At 32.2% G+C, this 21089-nt stretch overlaps 2 protein-coding genes across 3 annotated transcripts in view; one reads left to right on the forward strand and one right to left on the reverse strand.

Moving 5' to 3' along the window:
- Positions 1-21089, forward strand: part of DYRK1A (dual specificity tyrosine phosphorylation regulated kinase 1A) — a 288823-nt gene that overhangs the window by 257073 nt on the left and 10661 nt on the right. Inside the window, exon 15 of the mRNA XM_074300646.1 lies at positions 16529-16682. The gene's annotated coding sequence lies outside the window, so the exon portion shown is untranslated. The remainder of the gene's footprint in view (positions 1-16528; positions 16683-21089) is intronic.
- Positions 1-21089, reverse strand: part of KCNJ6 (potassium inwardly rectifying channel subfamily J member 6) — a 179743-nt gene that overhangs the window by 59084 nt on the left and 99570 nt on the right. For both annotated transcript variants that reach the window (XM_074300648.1, XM_074300647.1), the window contains one exon: positions 15728-16648. In XM_074300648.1, the coding sequence (XP_074156749.1) occupies positions 15728-16648 (921 nt within the window). The remainder of the gene's footprint in view (positions 1-15727; positions 16649-21089) is intronic.

Here is a 21089-nt window from a genome sequence, read left to right on the forward strand (position 1 = left end):
GATACATGTGTATATATTTGTAAATGCATACATAAATACACATAAAATATATCTATCATTTTAATATTTTATTTATCCTTTTTCTTACTTTTCATCACTATTGTTATGCACCAGTTCTTTCCCAAGCAAATCATACTTCAAAATAGAACTGCAATTAATTGTAATTGCATGTACTAATAATACATGCAATACAGTAATTCATGTAACTAATAAAATCAATATATTGGCCATATCTGTTAACTCATGTTTTGTTTTAAATCTCTAATCTATCATTTTTCACTGGATACTGAATTTTGTGTTTGATTTGGAGTGAGGAAGACAAGAGTTCAAATTCTGCCTCAGTCATTTACTAAATCTGTAATATTGGAAAAGTTGCCTAGCCTCTTCCAGTTTCAGTTTCCTCATCTTTTAGATGGGAATAGTTATAGCATTTACCTCTCAGGGTTGTTAGGAAGATAAAATTAGATAATATTTGTGAAAAACTTTGCAAACCATCAATTTTTTATATAAATGCCAGCTATTATTATCACTGTTGGTGTCATTATTATTATTATTTTATGGTTGCCATCAAGATATAAGAAGCAATCTTCTGAGGTCATGAATAGTCATTGCATTTTCTAAAGTTCTACAGTCCTTTCAACTTATTGTTTAAACTATTTTTCTAGTTCTGCTAATTTCACTATGCATTAATTAATATTTTCCACATGTCTCCAATCCATAACTTTCATGGTATAGTATTATTACTATTAATCAAATGTCATATTCATATACATAATTTGTTCAGCCAAATTGGTGGTCCATCCAATTTGTTTCCAGACCTTTAGTAAGAGAAATAGTGTTGCTATATATAATTTTGTATATGTGGGTACATTTTGTTTATCTTTGATGCTTTGGGGGAATATGCCTTGTATTATTACTGTTGAATCAAAGTATATGCACAGTTCAATGGCCTTGAGAGTATAATCCAAATTGTTTTCTATAAAGTTTAGAAAAATTCATATCTCAGAGATCATTTTACATAGCAACTATACAACGATCAATTCTGATGAATGTGGCTCTCTTCAACACTGAGATGATTCACAACAGTTCCACTTGTGCAGTGATGAAGAGAGCCATCTACACCCAGGGAGAGAACTGTGGGAACAGAGTGTGGAACACAACATAGCATTCTCCCTCTCTCTGTTGTTATTTGTTTGCATTTTGTTTTCTTTCTCAGTTTTTCTTTTCCTTCCTTCTTGATCTGATTTTTTTTTTGTGCAGCAAAATAACTGTATAAAAATGTATTACATATATTGGATCTAACATGTATTTCAACATATTTAACATGTATTGGACTACCTGCCAGCTAGGGAAGGAAGTAGAGGGAAGGAGGGGAAAATTTGGAACAAAAGATATTTCAAAGGTCAGTGTTGGAAAATTATCCATGCATATGCTTTGTAAATAAAAAAAAAAAAGAAAAGAAAAATTCACATCTTTACTAACAACATATCATCATGCCTATTTTCTGACAATTGTTCCAACAATTGTTACTTTCCTTTTTTAAAATTTTTGGTCATCTTTGTCAATTCAATGAATGCTAAATGAAACCTTAGAATTGATTTTAATTTACATTTATTTTGTTAGTGATTCAAAGTATTTTTTTTTCATTTAGTTGTTGATAGCTTGCATTTATTCTTTTGAAAACTGCCTGAAAACTATTTTATGGGTGAGTTCATTTCATTCATTTTCATGAATTAATTTACAAGGTTCATTGTGTTTTTGCCTTAAAGCATCATCTCCCATTAAATTTTTTTCACTATATTCCATTCTCTTATTATAAAGAAAAATGATGGGGTGAAATAAATGGATTTGGATCAAAACCAGTAATTCATAATTGGAGTTGTATGATCTATGTTGTCCTTTGGCTCCTTTTAAAATAGTATTTTATTTTTTCTAATTATATGTAAAGATAATTTTTAATGTTCATTTTTACAAAATTTTGAGTTCCAAATTCTTTTTCTTCTTTCTTCCTCTCATTTTTTCCTAAAGCAGTAATAAAATAATTGTATATATGTTATATATGTGTATTTAAGTTCTGAGAGAGGACGGTTCAAGTCCCCCAATAATATATTTTATTCTATAGGATTATTCTTTAGGATTAGATTATTTAATTTCCAATTAATTTTAAATCTCTTTTTTCCACTGCCTTTTGTTGAAATTACTTTTTATTGCATTGTGATCTTAAAAGAATGAATTTAATATTTATACCTTTCTAAATCTGATTTTGAAATTTTTATGCCATATTATATGGTCATTTTTGTGTAGGCTCCTTGTACTGCTGAGAAAAAGCTATATTTTTTCTATTCTCATTTAATTTTCTCCAGAAGTTTGTTATATCTAACTTTTAAAAAATTCCATTCACTGCCTCCTCCCCTCCAACTTCTTTCTTGTTTATTTTATGACTGGATTTATCAAGATCTGACAGGGAACACTGAGGCTCCTCACTACTATAGTTTTGCTGTCAATTTCTTCCTCTACTTTACTTAACTTCTGTAAGAATTTGGATGCTATACCACTTGGTGCATATATGTTTAATATTAATATTAATTCACTGACCTTTTATCAAAATGTAGTTCCCCTCCTTACTCTTCTAATTAGATCTATTTTTGTTCTGTTTGAGGTCATGATTTCTACCTCTGCTTTTTTTCACTTCAGTTGAAGCATAATAGATTCTGCTCCATCCACTTAACTTTACTCTGTATGTACCTCTTTACTTTAAGTGTTAATTCTTGTAAACAACATAGTGTAGGATTCTGATTTTTGATACATTTTGCTATCTGTTTCTGTTTTATGATAGAGTTCATCCCATTCTCATTCACAATTATGATTACTAACTGTAATTTCTTCTATTCTATTTTTCCTCCTTTCTGTCCTTCATTCTTATCATTCAATTATTCCCCTCTCATCATTGATTTGCTTCTGCCCATTGTCTTCCCTAATCTTCCCTCCTTTATGGTAGTCTCCCCTTTTATATAATTCACTCCCCTCTTACTTTTATATAGAATAAAATAGATTTTTATACCCAACTGATTGTATGTATTATTACTTTTTTGAGCCAATTTTAATGAGAGTAAGGTTCAAGTGATGCTCACTGCCCACCTTCCCCTCCACTCTATTAAGTCTTTCATATCTCTTCATGTAAGATAATTTACTATATTCTGCGTTTCCCTTCTTTCTACTCCTATTGTCATACTTTTCCCCACCCCTTAAATTAATTTTTAATGTCCCTCAAATTCACCTTCTACTCACATACTATGTATATACTTTTTCTATTTACACTATTTAGTGATACAATTCTTAAGAATTATGAATATCATCTTTCCATTTAGGGATGTAAAGAGCCTTACTGAATCTCTTATGTTTTCTCTACTTTTTATGTTTTTCTTGAATCTTCCATGCTATTCATTTTCTTTTCAATTTAGAGTTTCTTTTAGGAGTGTACAGGCAAATTCTTTCTATTTTCACTCTGGTTATAATAGTTGTGGGCAGTTTTTTGAAATGGCTTCTTGAATTATTATATCTAGATTTTTGGGGGGATGGCAGGCTTTTTTTTTTCTTTTTCTTAAATTCTCTTGTGGAATTGTAATTTAGAACTGGAAAGAATTTTAGAGACCACCAAGTTCAGCCATTAGGTAAGAAAAAGGAAATACAGAGAGAGATTAAACAAAAGAGAGGTTAAATTAGTAACTGTTTGAGGAAAGGCTTGAACCCATGCCTTTCAGAGTTTAAGTCCAGAATTTTAGCATGCTATTTCTTATTTTTGGTAGTAGCTACTTCCCATGTTCTTCTTCTAACTAATTTAATTAATTAAGAAGTTTAATTCTTCTTCTTTCTCCTTCTTCTTTTTCCTTCTTTCTCCTTCTTTCTCATTTTTCTTTCTCCTTTCTTCTTTTTCCTTCCCCTTTTTTTCTCCTTCTCCTTGTTCCTTCTCCTTCTTCTTCTTTCTCCTCTTCCTTCTTTCTCCTCCTTCTTTTTCCTTCTTCTTTCTCCTCTTCTTCTTCCTTTTTTTCCTCCTCTTCTTCCTCCTCCTCATTTTTTTCTTTTTCCTCCTTCTCTTTCTCCTCCTCCTCCTGCTCTTCCTCTTCCTCTTCTTTCTCCTCCTCCTCCTCTCTTTATGTGAGTATTTTCCTATCACTCTTGGGCTGGAAATGCAGTTTACTTCCCAAGATTGTTCCCATTATAAATTATAGAGCTTTGACCTGCTCTATTTCCTACTTGGGTTAGTTTACCTCCTTTAGGAAACCTTATGACTTCTAAACTTAGTGTGGACTCACAATCAACATAACCCATTTCAGTTTAGAACTCCTTACTTAGCTCGAGACATTCTATAGCCTCAGTCTTCCAATGGGACTAAGATTAGAAGCATATAATCTTTCTGCCATGGTGGATGCTGTCTGGATGGGTGGTTCAGCTCTTTTCTCTTCATGTTGTCAACTGTAAAAATTTCACTTTATCAAGTGCTGTAGTTCTGATGAGCTCTAACTAGATATTGGGCTAGCTTTTGCTCTTGGCAAAATCTAAACTTTAAAAAAATTTTTTATTTTTAATAATAGTTTTTATTTACCAGAGTTTATGAGTCCCTTATTCTTTGTAATTGTTTGTAATGTTTCCCTTGAGATTCTTGCCTTTTTTTCTTTAGATGAATTTCATTATTATTTTCCCCCAATTCTACAAAGTAATCTTTTGGCAACTACCCTAAATGCTTGCATTTAATATTTCTCCAATTATTTAGGTCAGTCTTTATTTGTGTAAAGAACATTTATTGTTTGTTTAAAAAAAGAATGTCTAAAATTTTGTATATCCTAAAATTAGTTTTTTTGTAGTTTTATAGCTTACTAATTTATTTTTGTTTTACTATTTTAAGGTTTTTTTCTAATCATTACATTTCCTAATCTGATATGTGTATAATTCTTGTTTTGATAAGTAGATTCCTAAATATTTACATGTTCTCATTTTTTTTTTTTTTACATTTTCTTGCTGGATTTTGTTGGCTATGTATATCTTCATGTGTTGTTATTTTTGTGGGCTTATTTTATATACTGTATTTTGCCAAATTTATTGTTTGAAATAATTTTTAGTTGACTTTCTAGGTTCTCTAAGTTATTATTATCTCTATTATTATCAGGTATCTCTATTATACCTGCAGAATGGATTAATTTTGCTTTGCCTTTCCCTAGGCTTATTCTTTAAATTTTTACAATTGTACTATTGCTATAGTTTGAATTTCTGGTCTCTTTTGGATATCTTTGTTTTCCTTGATATCTTATTGGAAGGAACTTTGTTTTGTTTTTCTCATTCTTAATATCTTTTTTTCCCCAATTACATTTTCCCCATTAATTTTTTAAAGCTTTAAATTTCAAATTCTCTCTTTCTACCCTACTCTTTTCTCATTAGGAGACAAGAAATTTGATAAAGGTTACATGTACAGTCATGTGAAACATATTTCCACATTAGTCTTGTTTTGAAAGGAAACAGAAACCCAAAAAACCAAAACCTTAAATAAAATAAAGTTTAAAAATGTTTGCTTCAATTTGTGTTCAGACTCCATTAGTTCTTTTACTGGAGGTTGATAGCATTTTTTATCCTAAGTACTTCAGAATTGTCTTCGACTGCTGAGAATAGCCAAGTCATTCATAGTTAATCATTGTATAATATTAGTTACTATGTACAACATTCTTCTTCTTCTTTTTTTTTTTTTTACTTCACTTTGAATTAGTTTATGTAATATTTTCAGGATTTTCTGAAAACATCCCGCTCATCATTTCTTATAACATGATAGTATTCCCTTATAATCATATACAACAACTTGTTCAGCCAGTCAGGGCATTTCCTCAATTTCCAATATTTCGCCAACACAAAAAGAGCTGCTATAAATATTTTTATTTATATAAGGGTTTTTTTTGAGATATAAAGTTAATAGTGGTAATGCAGGGTCAAAATTTTAAATGAAATCCTGTTAAACAAACTATATTGATTTATACCAGATATGCAACATTAGGAAGACAATCAGCATAATTAAATATTAATAACTAAAACCACATTATTCTCTCATTAGATGCAGAAAAACCCTTTTCAAAAGATTATATCCACTTATGCTAAAAGATCTAAAATATAAATATGGAGGAATTTTTTTTAATATCAAAAGTAATATCTGAAACCAAAAGAAAGCATAACATGTAAGAGGTATTTACCAGATCCTTTTCCATTAAAAAAAAAAATGGAAGCAAGGATATCTACTTTCTCTAGTAGCTCTGAAATTCTAGCAATGTTGATAAGAAAAGAGAAAGAAGTTAAAGATATAAAGATAGGAAAATTATGTTAAAATATGGCATACATGGAAAATCCTAGGGAATTAGCAAACACAATTAATTGCTTAACTAAGTTGAAAGCCACGAAAATTAACTACTTTTCTATATAATAACAACAAAACCCAAGAAGCAAAAATAGAAAGGGAAATCCCCTTCCAAATACATACAAAATGCAAAAAAAAAATCTTGATGATCTCTTGAAGCTCTAAATCTATGACCTTATTATTTTGCAAATGAAAAAAACTGTATAAAAGTATGATTATAGAATAATCTTGTGACCAAGCCAGTAATACAATATTTTTTTCTTTCCACAATGTTTTTTTTTAAAATTAATTTACAAACATTTTAGAAGTATTAGAAGTATTCATTCAGATCCATTTCTGTGATTAGCATATAAACTCACCAATTACCAGAATTATTAATCTTGTATTGGTTAACTCTATTTCTGTCCAAACAATTGGAACAATGGTTCATCCCATTGAAATTTTGAACTCCCACTTACTAATTTGTAGTTTTGAGAAATATAGAATCTATGGCACAAATGATATACATTCCTTACCTTCTCCAAATGTACTCAATTAAATGGACAAAGGTGAAGGAGAGCAGAATGAATTCAGAGAACTGTTTGGACCACTAGTTTTCTAATGGTATAGTGCTTAACAACCCTTGCTTCATGAAAACACATTGGAAGCAAAGTCAAAAATGCATTTTTCCTTTGAGGGCACATTTGTTTTTCTTGCTAAAGCCTGTGATACCTGCAAGATAGAAGACTGATGAATATATAGTGAGTGCACTTTGAATAGTGTAGCTCCAAGGAACAGTTTTTAATGATATTGTTATGAAAGTAACCAAATACTCCAGTCTCAGTGGATGTTATCTGATCTCAGTCCTACTCTTTTGGAATGAACAATGCATTAATGTTGTTTTGCCCAAGACAGTTTTTCACTTGGTGTATGTGAAAGCAATTTATGACAACGGGAAATTGCCAATAAAAAATGTGACATTTAAAGCCATTGCCAGAGACAGGTAGGTGACATAGTGGATGGAGTCAGATCTTGGACTGTGTTCAAATCAAGCCTTAAACACTTATTGGCTATGTGATCCTGGACAAGTCATTTAACCCTGATTGTCTTGAAAAAAAAAAAAAGCCATTGCCAACTGTGAATTTTGAGCAATTAACTTTTTTTTCTAAAACTAAATGAGGTTAAGTTTTCCACATCTAGTAATTCACACAAAAAGTTTGACAGTAGTTGAGATGAGGATAAGAAGGGAAGAAAGTAAGCATTTATTTAGCACCTACTATGTAACAGGAACTGTACCAAGCACTTTAGAAATATTATTTTATTTGTTCATATTTGATCAAATATTTCATTCTATGTCTCACAGAAAACTACATTGAATTGTTGATCTTTTTGGAATGTTTTACTCTAAAAACATTAGTCCTGATGTCATTATAAAGACATATTTCACCTCAGGAAAAATTCTAATTTATAAAAAAAAATACTTATTACATGTCCATCCAATTTCCTATATTGGGCTCAATATCAGTATTTCAGATCAATATTAGTAGTGGTTGGTTGGGTGGTGGTATGTGTGCATGGGGCAGAAGTTTCTAGTGTTAAAAAAGAAATAAATTTCTAGTGTTTAGAAATGATTTCACAAATGACAATGGTAGCAAAATTTGCTATCCTTTTCTCTTCTATTTCTAAGGAGATTTAAAAAATCTCTCATATCTAAGGAACTGATTCAAATATATAGATATCATACTTAATCATAAATTCACAAGTATTTGAAGGATATAAAAGTATTCAAAGGAAGAAATCCAATCTATCCATACGAAAACTGCTCCAAATTTCTAATAGTTAGAGAAATATACTTTTAAACAATTTTGAGATTCTCCCCTCAGACTCAGATTATCAAAGATCATAACAAAGGATGACAAAAAAGATCACAGATTGGGGAAGAATTCTGAGTTGGTTTAACCATTCTGGAATGCAATTTGGAATCATACTCCCAAAATTACAAAACTGTGAGATCAAAAAAAAGAAATAAACTATGTACAAGAGTGTTCATAGAAGCTTTTTGTTAGTTTTTACTAAGGATATGTACATCAGTTAGGAGATTATTTAAACAAGATAATGATATAGGAATAGATAGAAATAGCACTAAAAGAAATTTACAAGGTGAGAGAAAAAAGAAGGGACAAGATGAGAGAAGTCTAGGTAGATTTTCATGAACTAACAGAGTAAAGTGAATAGACCAAAGGAACAGATTATATAATAAACACATTGTCAAGAAAAATAATTTTGAAAAACTTGAGAAATTGATCAATAGTGTAAATGACCACAATTCAATAGGACATCAGTCATGTTATCCTCCAATTCATAAAGAAATGCTGTATTGAACATATAGAATAAGTTATACATTTGGGGAAAGGTCCCATATAGGAATTTGTTCTTTTTCTTTTTTTCCACTGGGGGAAGGAATTAAAAAGGAAAAATAATTGAGCAAAAAGGTTAATTTTAAAAAAAGTAAAAAGAACTGTGTTCAATGCAACGACTTTACAATTCTGGAGGACTAATAAATGAAGCATGCTATTGGCCTCCTAACAGAGAATATGGAATGGAAGTGAAAAAATGACATAAATTTTCAAACATTGCTAACAAAGGAATTTATTTTTCTTAGTTATCTTTGTTAAAAGGATTTTGTTTTATATTTCCCCCTTGGAATGAGAGACATTGTGAAAGAGAGGGAGAATAGAAATACGGGTAACAAAAACATTAAAATAAAAAGAAAGTCTTTGCAGCATTTTAAAAAATACATAGAAGAGAATTGAACGACATACAAGTATAATTTTTAAAGTTCCATGATGAATTTATTACATACTTAATAGGAAAAAGAATTTATTCCTAAGAGACTTTTGTACAAAGTAAATCCAGAATTTAAAAAAAAAAAAGAATTTATATTAAGTGTCTAAAATATAGAAACACTTTATGTGACTACCAGTTTAATCTGTAGAAATCTGAGCTTTAGTAATTACCACTAGGGGGAACTAAAGTTACTGTACTGTTAAATAGGAGGTTTCTTCAAACGTGCTCCATCATTTAGCTGTCTCCTTCTACTCTTCTTCCTGCAATACTATTTCTTTTGAAAAAGTTACTGTTCTTCATTTTATATTGTACATAGCATGATTATGTGGTGATCGATATATGGACAGTACTCTTCTAAACAATGAAGTGATTCAAGACAATTCCAGTAGACTTGTGGTGGAAAGTGCCTTCTACATCCAGAGAAAAAACTATGGAGACTGAATGTAGATTGAAGTATAGTATTTTCACTTTTGCTTATATGTTTGCTTTTCCTTTCTTGGTTTTTTTTTTTCCTCTTGTGATTTGATTTTTCTTGTATAGCATGACAAACATGAAAATCATGTTTAACCCATATTGAATTGCTTGTTGTCGTGGGGAAGGGGAAGGTAAAGGGAGGAGGGGGGAGGTAAAGGAAGGAGGGAAAAAATTAAAACACAAAGTCTTACAAAAATGGATGTTGAAAAACTTTTTTTACATGTTTTTGGAAAAATAAAATATTATTGAGAAAAAAGAGAAAAAAAAAAGCTCAATCTCTTCCTTTACTGTCTTTAAGGAATTTTGCCTTAAAAATTGCCTTTCTATCATCCACAATATCTTTGTATTTAGTAGCTACTTTTCTGTTGTCAACAAATACATTTATAGTGATCCCATCATAAAAAAACCCAAAAATTAATTTTTTTTAAAAAGCCCAGATCAAATATCACTTTTCTGACCATTCCTGTTATATAACTTTTACAGCTTCCCTCCTCTTTGTGGCTAACTTTTTTTAGAAGCCTATCTATAAATGTTGCCTCCACTTCCTGTCATTCTTTTCTAAAGCCTCTGTGGTCTACCTTCTGACCTTATCAACAATTGAAACTGCTCTCTCCAAAATTGCCAACAAGTGTCATAATTGTTCATCTAATATTGGCATTTTCTTAATTGTTATCTTTTTTGACTTCTCTGACACTGACTTATGCTGTCAATCATTTTCCTGGATATTCTCTCCTCTCTCTAGCTTTTCATGATAGTAGATTTTTCTGATTTTCCTCTTCCCTGATTTTCTTTAAAATTCAACGCAAATCTCACTCTTCAAAAGGTCTTATTGGATATCTGTTCCATCTTCCACATGTCTCATTTCTGTCCTCTGAGACAGGAATTCATTGGAGGTAACTAATTTATACTGTATATATTTTATATGTACAAAGTTCTTTGCATGTTTTCCCCTCTTAGAATATAAGCCCCATGGGGACAAAGACCCTTTTTGCCTTTCTTCATATCTTCAGTACTTAGCAATTTCAAACCTTAATTTAGACCAGCACATAATAAGTGTTTAAAAATGGTGAAGAGATGATGAACTATGGCCTTCATGATGATAGTTGATCTGTAGGTTTCCACTTGAAATCTCCTTGTTCCAGACTGTGTGCAAAATTCTTACAATTCAGGGCTACCTCAATGCCTTTGTTGTTTTTTTTTTCTCCTTGGGAAGATTACTTAATTTCATCCAGTCATTCATTTACCAAAAGTTTAAGCACCTACCTCATGCAAATTTCTCTTGTCCAGTGCTTGTTCATCCATCAAAGCCCAGATCAAATATCACTTTTACTCTGTTTCCCCTACATCAGGGGTTCTTAATCAGGGGTCCATAGAATGGAGTCCATGAATAGATTTCAGAAGAGTCCATAGATACAGATGGAAAAAAATTATGTCTTTATTTCAATATTATGTTTCCTTTATGATATTGTGTATTTTATTTTATGCATTTAAAATGATTATTCTGGGAAGGGTTCAATAAACTTTGCCAAAATACCAGAGTAGTTCATGAAACGGAAAAAATTAAGAACTCCTAATCTGCATAGAAGTGATTTTGTTCTCTTCTGAGCTTGCATAACATTATGTACCTCTTTTACTGAACTTCAACATTTTGCCTAATATTATAACTATTTGTATAAGGTGTAAGGCAGATAGATAATGCAACATATAAGGCATTGGGACCTGATGTCAAGAAGATATGAATTCAAATCTGATTTCAGATACTAAATGGCTTTGTGACCTGGGGCAAGTAAGTTAACCTTGGAGTGCCTCAGTTTTGTTGTGTAAAATGGGAATAATAATATTACCTACCTCCTGGGGTTGTTAGGATAAAATTAATTAATATTTATAAAGAATTTTGCAAGCCTTGAAATGAGGCATAAATGCTAGCTACTAAAAAAGCTTTTTACTAAATTGTAATAAAAAGCCAATGCCTTTGAGTTATATATTTTTGTATAAGTGTTCAGATGTGCTTAGCACTATATTGTATAGAGGGTGCAGTAAAATCAATCACCTCCTCTAAAGGTTTTTCTTTCTGAAGTGATGTCTATCCTGGAGCAAGAAAGCTAGAAAAGTTGACTTTGGATCTTTTGAGGTCTAGTAATTGTCCAACATTATAGTTTATATATACTATACAATCTTTGATAATTTAAAGATCATTTATTTTTCATTTTATTTTCATTACTTCCATAAAACTTTGATTTCATTTGTGGGGGGACATGCTTCTTTTCTGATATAGGTTATGATACCGTATGTCTTATCATTGTTTATGATTCTTATCCATATGGTTGCACAAATACTCTAGCTTTTTGTGCTGTTTTTGTTGATTACTATGCAAGAAGGACTTCCATTTAGGGCAGTTAGATGGCACTAATTGTTTGACCCTTGACAAATTTGCCTCCGTTTTCTCATGTACAAAATAAGCTGGAGGAGGAAAAGGCAAACCATTCCAGAGTATTTGACAAGAACCCTTTTCCCCCTCACAAAGAACCTTGAAATGAAAATAACACTAACTATGCAATAACAATAAGGATTATATTTATATATTACTTTAACATTTATAATTTTTCTTCAAACATCCTATGACAAATTGTGGTATAATGGAAAGAGCATTAAATTTGAATTCATAAAACCTGAGTTCAGTTTTCATTCTGTTACTTATTACCTGTGTGACCTTGGGCAATCTTTTGGTTCAAGTTTGCTCATATGCAAAATCAAGGTGTTGGACTCTAAAATATATAAGGACTCTAGATTTATTACTTAATATTCTTCAGTTTCATGCAATAATCACTAACATGATATCTTCTTGTTCCAAAATAATGTGATGTTATATTCAAACTTTTCCAGTGACAAATTGAACCATAGACATTATTTTCATATGATGCATGTTGACTTTGAAAGCTTATAAGCAATAAGGGAGAAGTTTTTTTTTTTTTTTTAAAGTTAAAGTTCACATTTGGAATAGGGAAGAACAATTAAGAAGTTTAAAAAATAATGATGAATTCTTCAAGAAAGGATGCCCCAAAGAAACTAGAGCAAAATATGATTGATGGTCTATAGGGTTATAATAAAGAGACATAGAAATATAAATAAGGCAGCCAGTCTTCTGATAAAAAACAGTCTTCTGACACCCTAAAAAAGTTGGGAGCTTTCATGCAAATGAAGAGACCAGCCAGACAATGACATTGCCTCCAGGGCTTAGGCCTTCAGTCACTAACTTAACTATTTCCAAAAGAGCAAGGTGCAGTGACTTAAGAATTGTTCCATAGGGAAGGCAAGCCTTTTTAAAATTTTCCTACTTGGAGGTGAAAAATAACTTCAAAATTAAGATTATCAGGATTTAAAAGATGGAATAGGTTCTAAGTTAAAATTAACTAGTCTTTGTTCTAGATGAAAAAGAGCAAGCATTCCAGTTGAAAAGAGCATGCTAACCCTCAAAACTGAACATACTGGCAATCTCTCTGGCTTTAACCAGCAGCCACTATCTGGTGAAAGTGTGACCTATCTAGCCAAGACCACTAAGAGCAGGGACAGGTAGTGCTCCATCCAGCCAAGCATTGGATTGTCCCATTCTTCTCTGAGACACTGCATTCTAATTCAGTTACTCTTTTTATGGAAATTCTGTGCCCTGAGAAGAACCCAGCTGAATACTACAGCTACCTCTTATAGATGAATTCAGATATATGAGTATGTCATCTACAGCCTCCTTTAAAGAAAAAGGAAAAGTAATGAGAATCTTCAAGATGGAAAGGAAATTAAGGTCTTGAAGTTTCAAACATTATTTATTTATTTAAATGCTTTATTTAAAGCTCCATACTTTAGAGATGCATTGGCCACATGTGTTATATTCATGCCTCACTAACTAACACTGTACTTTAAATTCATGATATTTCTTAACACCTTCCTTCATAATAGGTTTATTTGTAGGAGAGTGCATATCTAATGTTGGGGGAAATGTTTTGGAATCACTATACTATTTTTTTCTATTCTTTTGAGTAAACATCTTTTGCTAAAGAATTGGATTTATTGATTAATTGTTAAGAATCATTTCTGTGAGGACTGTGGAAGAAATGAATAAAACCTGTATGTTATTAATAGTTTTTTTTTTTTTTAGCATCTCTCCTGGAAAAAAAAAAAGTAACCTTAGAAGTCAAAAAAATAGAGCTCCATCTGTTGTTGTATAAATAGAGACATACCCTCACTTTGTATTTTATTCTAACTAGAAGGAGGCTTCCAATGTCTTAAAAACTTCCAGGCCTATTAGCATATTCCAGTAGGATTAAGTACAGAGAAAACATTCTTTATTTGTACAAATCTGATTTTTAGCAATTCCTGAGGACCCAAAGGTTGACATTCTATTCAAAATTATCTGACATCTTGTTCTTATTGTTCAACCTCCTAAAAAAGGAAAGTAGTTGAGCAGTCTCATCTGATAGACTCTTTTTGCATCCAGTAATTTTACCTTTACACTGGTCTTTGTTATCTACCTGGCAACTGCCACTCAGCTTATCATAATGAAACCTTTTCTTCTAGCCTTGCTTCTGGATTTTTTTTTTTTTTTTTACTTCCCAGGAGAGTGGGAGGAATTACTCTTTGAGAGGATCTTGGGACCTCTAGGTTGAAGAATTCCTTTACAAGGCAGATGAACTATTTTTAGAACGAGAACCACCTGCATGTTTACTCCTTAGAGTACTCCCTCAAGTAAAAAGTGGCATTCAGTTCTCTGGGGGCCTAATCAGACAATGCTAGAGTGAGTTGATCCATTGAGTCCCAATGGAGATATTATATTCCTTATGTGAAGGACAATCATACTGGTTCAGTAAAGAAAATATATGCCTTTATTATGGGTACCAATAAGGAAATATTGATTGAACCCTGTTGGGAAGCATAAGATGTATGGAATTCATACTTACATAATTCAAATACATTTTTTGCTTACTCCTTTACTTGCTGTTTTAATGAAAGCTTTCTTAAACCAAATAATTAATATCATTATAAGTAAAATGAAGATTCAAGAATGAACCCGATTAGAGAGTATGTTAAAGCTTTAATGAAAGATTAAACTAGATTATATGAATAGGAATATAAATGATATTATCATCACTTAATTTTATAATTGTTCTTTCTTGCTGAGGACATTTAGCCAATGTTCAGTTTTATATAAGCATTCCTATTCAATGATGTTTCTTGAAAGTTCAATAGATAAATTTGGGAGGGAAACAATAGGCTAGAGTTATTCTTCCATTTTCTTTGAATATATTAAGACAGCATATGGCATGCTAAGGGGATTATTAACATTTTTCTTTTCTTTTCTTTTCTTTTTTTTTTTTTTTTGCTGAGGAAATTGGGGTTTAGTGACTTGCCCAGGGTCACACATCTAGGAAGTGTTAAGTGTCTAAGGTCGAATTTGAACTCGGGTCCTTCTGACTTTAGGGCTGGTGCTCTATCCACTGCGTCACCTAGCTGCCCCCTATTAAATATTTCAAAGACAATTTCAGATTGAATTTGGCAAAACAATTTATCTGGCTTCCTCTAAAAGACAACTTCTTTCTAGGTTAATAATAAATGAACCAAGGCAGCTAGGTAGGTGTGTGACCCTGGGCAAGTGATTTAACCCCAATCGTGTCACAGAAAAAAAGTAATAAATGAACCAGAAACAGTTTCTAGAAAATATTTGAGCACAGACTTTTTTGATAATTTCAAAATGACATACACTTTTTATAAGAGGAGATGATAGGAAAATTTCAATTTGAAAACACACACATGCCATTTCTTTTAAAGCAATGTTTACTTTTATCTTCTGTTGATAGATTTTAGGTCCTAGGATTGTTTCTTTAAGAAAAGAATTATAAAAATTAAAAAAAAAGATTAGCATTAGAGTTCAGAATTTGATGCCCATTTTACATTTAAATCATGAGTTTTCTTAGGAACTAATCACATCCGCTCATCTTAAAGCATGAAAACATCACAAAAGCCCAAGAATAGAAAGAACCTTCTTACCTGTTGCCTCCACCATTCCTTCTAGGATCACAACAATTTCTAGTTCCTCTTTGGGCAGCTGAGCTTTGGAGATCTCCCAAAAAGGACTCTGTTGATTAATTTCATGGCTAATGATCAACGGTGACACGAGAAACAGACGATCATCCCCTGTGTAATAACCCACATTGATATCTGTCTGGTTCAGTGGTATGAACTCTCCTTCTGTGGTCTGTTTAGATTTGATCAACTTGGCTCTAATTGAAGCCTCAACGATGTGGGAATTCCTAAGGTCCCCCACCCGGAACATCAGGCAAAGCTTCCCATCCCGCATGGAGATTACTGCATGAGTAGAAAATACCAGGGTCTCTGCCCTCTTCTTAGGCTGCGATATTTTTACAAACATGCAGCCCACCATGAATGCATTGACTATAGACCCCAACACAGACTGCACTAAAAGGAGGATAATTCCTTCAGGACACTTGTCTGTGATGACTCGGTAGCCATAACCAATGGTGGTTTCTGTCTCTATTGAGAATAAAAAAGCTGAGACAAACCCATTGAGGTTAGTGACACATGGAGTCCATGTGGGGTCCTCTATATGGTCCATATCTCCTCGGATATAAGCTATAAGCCACCAGATCATGCCGAAGAAGAGCCATGTCACTGTGTAAACCATAACAAAGATCAACAGGTTGAACCTCCATTTCAGATCAACTAAAGTTGTGAAGATATCAGTCAGGTACCGGTAGGTCTCCCTCACATTGCCGTGGTGAACATTGCATTTTCCATCTTTCCTCACGTACCTCTGGATTTTTCTTTTAGCTCGGTCTCTGCTGATGTGTTTTGGCAGATCATCTCTGGCTTGCTTAGGCAATTTTGGCTGGTGAATGGTTACTGGACTTTCTACATCCTGTTCCATTGAATCTCCCTCCAGGACATTAGCTGGGATTTGAAGAGAAAAGAAGAAAAACTGCTGGTTGGTTGTTTTTGGATATTAAATAAATTTTTCTGTGACCCTAAATGCTATTTACAGGTTACTAATGGAGTATAATGTAATATTCTTAGATTGTTTGACTCAGGGATTGAGATGGTTTAGATCAGAATTTCCCCAAGGAACCGGGAGGTTCAGATTTAGATTAAGTTTACCACAGAGATTGAGGTGGTTTGAATTTAGACCGTTTCTGGTTTAGGATTAGGATTAAGTTTTGGTTCGCTTTTTAAATTTTCCCGACAGGGGTGGTAAAGGAAGATGGGATTACAATGGTAGCAAGACATAGGTGGATTCTTCTTTAAATAGACTTTTGGTAGCATGGGATCAGGAGATGCTCTTGATAATTATATACTATCAAGTTCTATGACATCTGAAATAAATCTGCAATGGATTCAATTTGTTTTGATCCTCCCTCCCTCAATTTGACCCTTTGTTGATATTGCAAACTGAAAAAAAAATTAAGGCTATTCATTGAAAAATATTATTCTGATCAGCTGTAGCTTTTAGTGATGATTTTGGCCCACTTCCTCCTAAACGCCTTTCTTCTTTATGTTTAGTCCTTCTTCTTTTCTGCTACCTTGAAAAATTGCTAAGGGGAAAGTGCAGTCCAACAGAAAAACCGCTAAAAAGCTGCAACTAAAAAGTTTAGTAGACTGGAGAGATGAATGAAGTTTCAGACTTGAAGCAATTGTCCCAGTAAGCAATTGTGCCACTTTAGGCTTTCAGTGAAAAATGACATTAAAAGGACTGCAAAAATGTTTTAGTAGATTAAAGAGAACTAAAGATTAGTTATTAAAGAGTTTGGAGATTAATCATATTATGATTAAAGGATAGACCTGCTGGAAGTTTGAATTAATACCAGGAACTCACCCCCTTCTGAAATACTTTAGTGAGTTTTAATTATTAAATTAATTTATTAATTTATTAATAATTAATTAAATTTAATTAAATTACAGAATTAAATTCTGTAAAAGTTTTAGGGTAAATGGCACTTAAATCACACTCTCAATTTTCTACTTTAGATTCATGGGGGAGTGGGCAGCCTACTTATAAGAGAATGTAAATACCTCAGGGATACTATGGTGCTTTGTTAATTTGGAATGAAATCTCCAAGAATTATTTATCTCCTGCTTATATTCTGGGTTTGCATATATAGGTGGATGAGGTGGGAATACCTCACCATAAGGATTAACTCTCTGAAATTTTCTTTCTTTTAAAAATCAAACCCCAAGAATAATTTTATGTCAACAGAATAAACATAAATCCCCCAAACTTTTGCAAAGGCTGTCCTATTGAGAGATTTAACTTCAAGGTCTTTGAATTAATCTTTCCCTTTTCTTTCCTTCTTCTAATTCATTAACGTATTACATTAATTTTCCTAAATTGTAAAATTATATAATCTTAGAATGAAAAGAGAACTTTCAAGTCATCTAACTACATTACCTATCTATATCTATATCTATATATACATATGTATATAGTAAGTGCATATAGTAATAATGATAATATAATACTTTCAGTTTTATCTCATTTAATTATCATAACTACCCTGGAGTGTATTAATTTTGCAGATGAAGAATTTTTTTTCATGAATTAGGACATCATTATATGACTTGTCCAGGGTTATACCGCTGCTAAGTATTTGAAGCCAGATTTGAATTCAGGTCTTCTTGACTCCAGATCTAGAGCTCTATCCACCATGCCATTAAGTTACATGTACAAAAGCTCACAATTTATCACAGATAAGATATTGATCATCTTAGCAAATTTTAATGGATGGGGAGACGAATGATTTGTCCTAAAGTGTTTAAATTTTGAAAGTTCTTGATGCTTGTGCCATTAATTGAGCTTAGCATTATATTAGCAAAAATAGTTAAAACTGGAATCCTACTCAATAACTTTGTGATACCCTATTCTCTACAAGAGGGTCTTTTTTTTTTTAACCTGAGATTCAAAGTTTTTCCCCACAATCTCTGTAATGCAATGCAAATGCATTTACCTTAAAAAGTTTTGTGAGGGCACTTATCAGTTTTAGTCTGCCATGTGTTTTGTTGGTGTTCTCTTCTTTGGACCTCTTCTTTATATCCTATATTTCCATCCTGAAGCCTCATTGAAACCATGTAATTCACCCTTTGGAATAACTCTTCCCCTCTTCAGCTTTTGCTTTTGATTGGATGGCTCCTTTCAGAACCTGCCTTTAAGGAGGGCATGCAGGCCAGTCATGTCCCATTCCTCTTCAGGGTGCGCTGTGGACTTCCTCTACCATGCTTCTTTCTTTCAGCTACCTTTTATGTGTTATCTTCCTCCATTAGAATTTAAGTTTTTTGTTTTTTGTTTTTTTCTATTTGTATTCACATTTTCAATACTTAATACTGTGCCTAGCATATTGTTGTAATACTTAATAAATGGTTCTGATTGGTGCCATAACTAGATTTGGCTCTGAATGTCAACTCCTGGAATCAGTAATTGAGCCTCCTGAAGATAAATAAAAGATAATGTAAAAAATTAACTTTTGAATTGAGTCCAGCTATCATTTCCTACTTTATGGGTTCATAATTGTATCCATTACTTATGTTTACCAGATATTTGAATTTGCACACTGAATAAGAATATAAGTAGAAGGAAACACTGTTAAATGATATGCTCCTTGAGGACATGAACATGTCTCTTCATTGTTGTGTGTCTTTCTACTTTACTTCTCTGGATATTGTGCAATCAGTACTTTTTGCTTGGAACATAAATTGGGGGATTAAGACAACAAGGACAGGTGGCAGGTAAGATGCAAATCTGTTATTATCAGATTTCAAACTTTAAAGACAACTTCAACATTTATCTATTGAACAATGGCATGTTCTCACTATTCATTTATCACAATCCTTCCACACTTTTGTAGACTATTTTTCTATAATGCAAAATACCAGATTATCACATGGTGGTCAAAGTTTTGTTAACAACATTATGAATTCAGAAATGGAAAGATATTTAAAGGTCATTAGCTCCGTGCTCAATACCATCCATATACATTTGAGCAAACTAAGATTCAGAAAGATTAAATGATTTGAACTAAACCAAATTGATAGTAAATGACAGAATTAAGATTGCATTCAGGTATAAAAGTATGAAGGCCACTTTGGCTAAATTATAGAGCATGTGAAGAACCCAGAGTCAGAAGATCTGAGATCAAGTCTTAACTTTTGATACTTACTAGTTACATGAAATCATCAAATCATTTCACCTCTCTGGATCTTCTCAGTTTCCTCATCTGTAAAATGAGGGAGTTGTCTAAATAATCTATAAGACCAAGACATCATCCTATTGATGAACCTCTCCAATCTTGGGAAAACTCTTGCATCATAGACATACATTGAGAGGGCTGTGCTCAAGATATTTCTAGATTGTAGGGCCTATCAAACTTTACATTAAATTAGGAGAGTATTTGAGAACCCAAAACTATCTTTATGTCACAATGAAATATTGGAGTAGCACTTGTGAAACCTTTAGAAACATAGTACCTGTGCTAAAAACACTTTTATTTTGGCTTGGCATATATCTATATAGGATACCAGACAACTTTCCTAAAACAGGAAAGTCCCTTAGGAAGGTCAATGCATAGTAAAAATGTTAGGAGATATCTGGTAGGGGCAAGTGTTAAGAGAAATTGTAACAGTCATGGGTACAATTCAGTTTATGGTTGGGCAAGAGATAGTGAAGAATTTTAAGTCTGAAATAATTTATTGTCATAGAGTGTTAAGAATTAGAAAGGACCTAGGAGATCACCTAGAATACTTCTTTATTTTACAGATGAGGGAACTGGGATGCAGAGAGGTGAAATGATGCAATGACTTTATGTAACTAGAAAGTGTCAAAGATAAGCCTTGATCTCAGGTCTTTTGATTCCTGATTCTTCACATGCCCTATAATTCAGCCAAACTGGTTTTTATACTGTTTTCACACACAATCATACAATCCATATCAACATTTACCCTCCTTTTTCAAATTAAAAAAAACTTTTGCAGATATATTGTATTTATATTTTTAAATTAAATTTAAATATATAAATTATATTTTATAGATTTTTTTTATTAAGTTGTTTAATTCTTCAATACTATTATCATTTCCTTCACAGTTATTTCTTTTCATTTTAAAAGAGAGCCAATGAAAGACAAGGTGATATGAATCACATTTTAGTGGGGCAGAGTTAGACAAAATTGTCATCCTTAGTCTCTTCCAGAGTCATCAAAATTCAGTGGCAAGACAAAAGTTAGGAAGATAGTGGAATGAAGCCAGGAAGCTGTTTGAGCTCTCCCAGTTTCCCTCAAAAACTATGTGAAACCAAGTCTTTGAATAAAGTCTGATGGAATGAAATCTCTTTCCAGCTCAAGATAGATTGAA

This window comes from Sminthopsis crassicaudata, chromosome 3 (assembly GCF_048593235.1).
Source record: "Sminthopsis crassicaudata isolate SCR6 chromosome 3, ASM4859323v1, whole genome shotgun sequence".
NCBI lineage: Eukaryota > Metazoa > Chordata > Mammalia > Dasyuromorphia > Dasyuridae > Sminthopsis > Sminthopsis crassicaudata.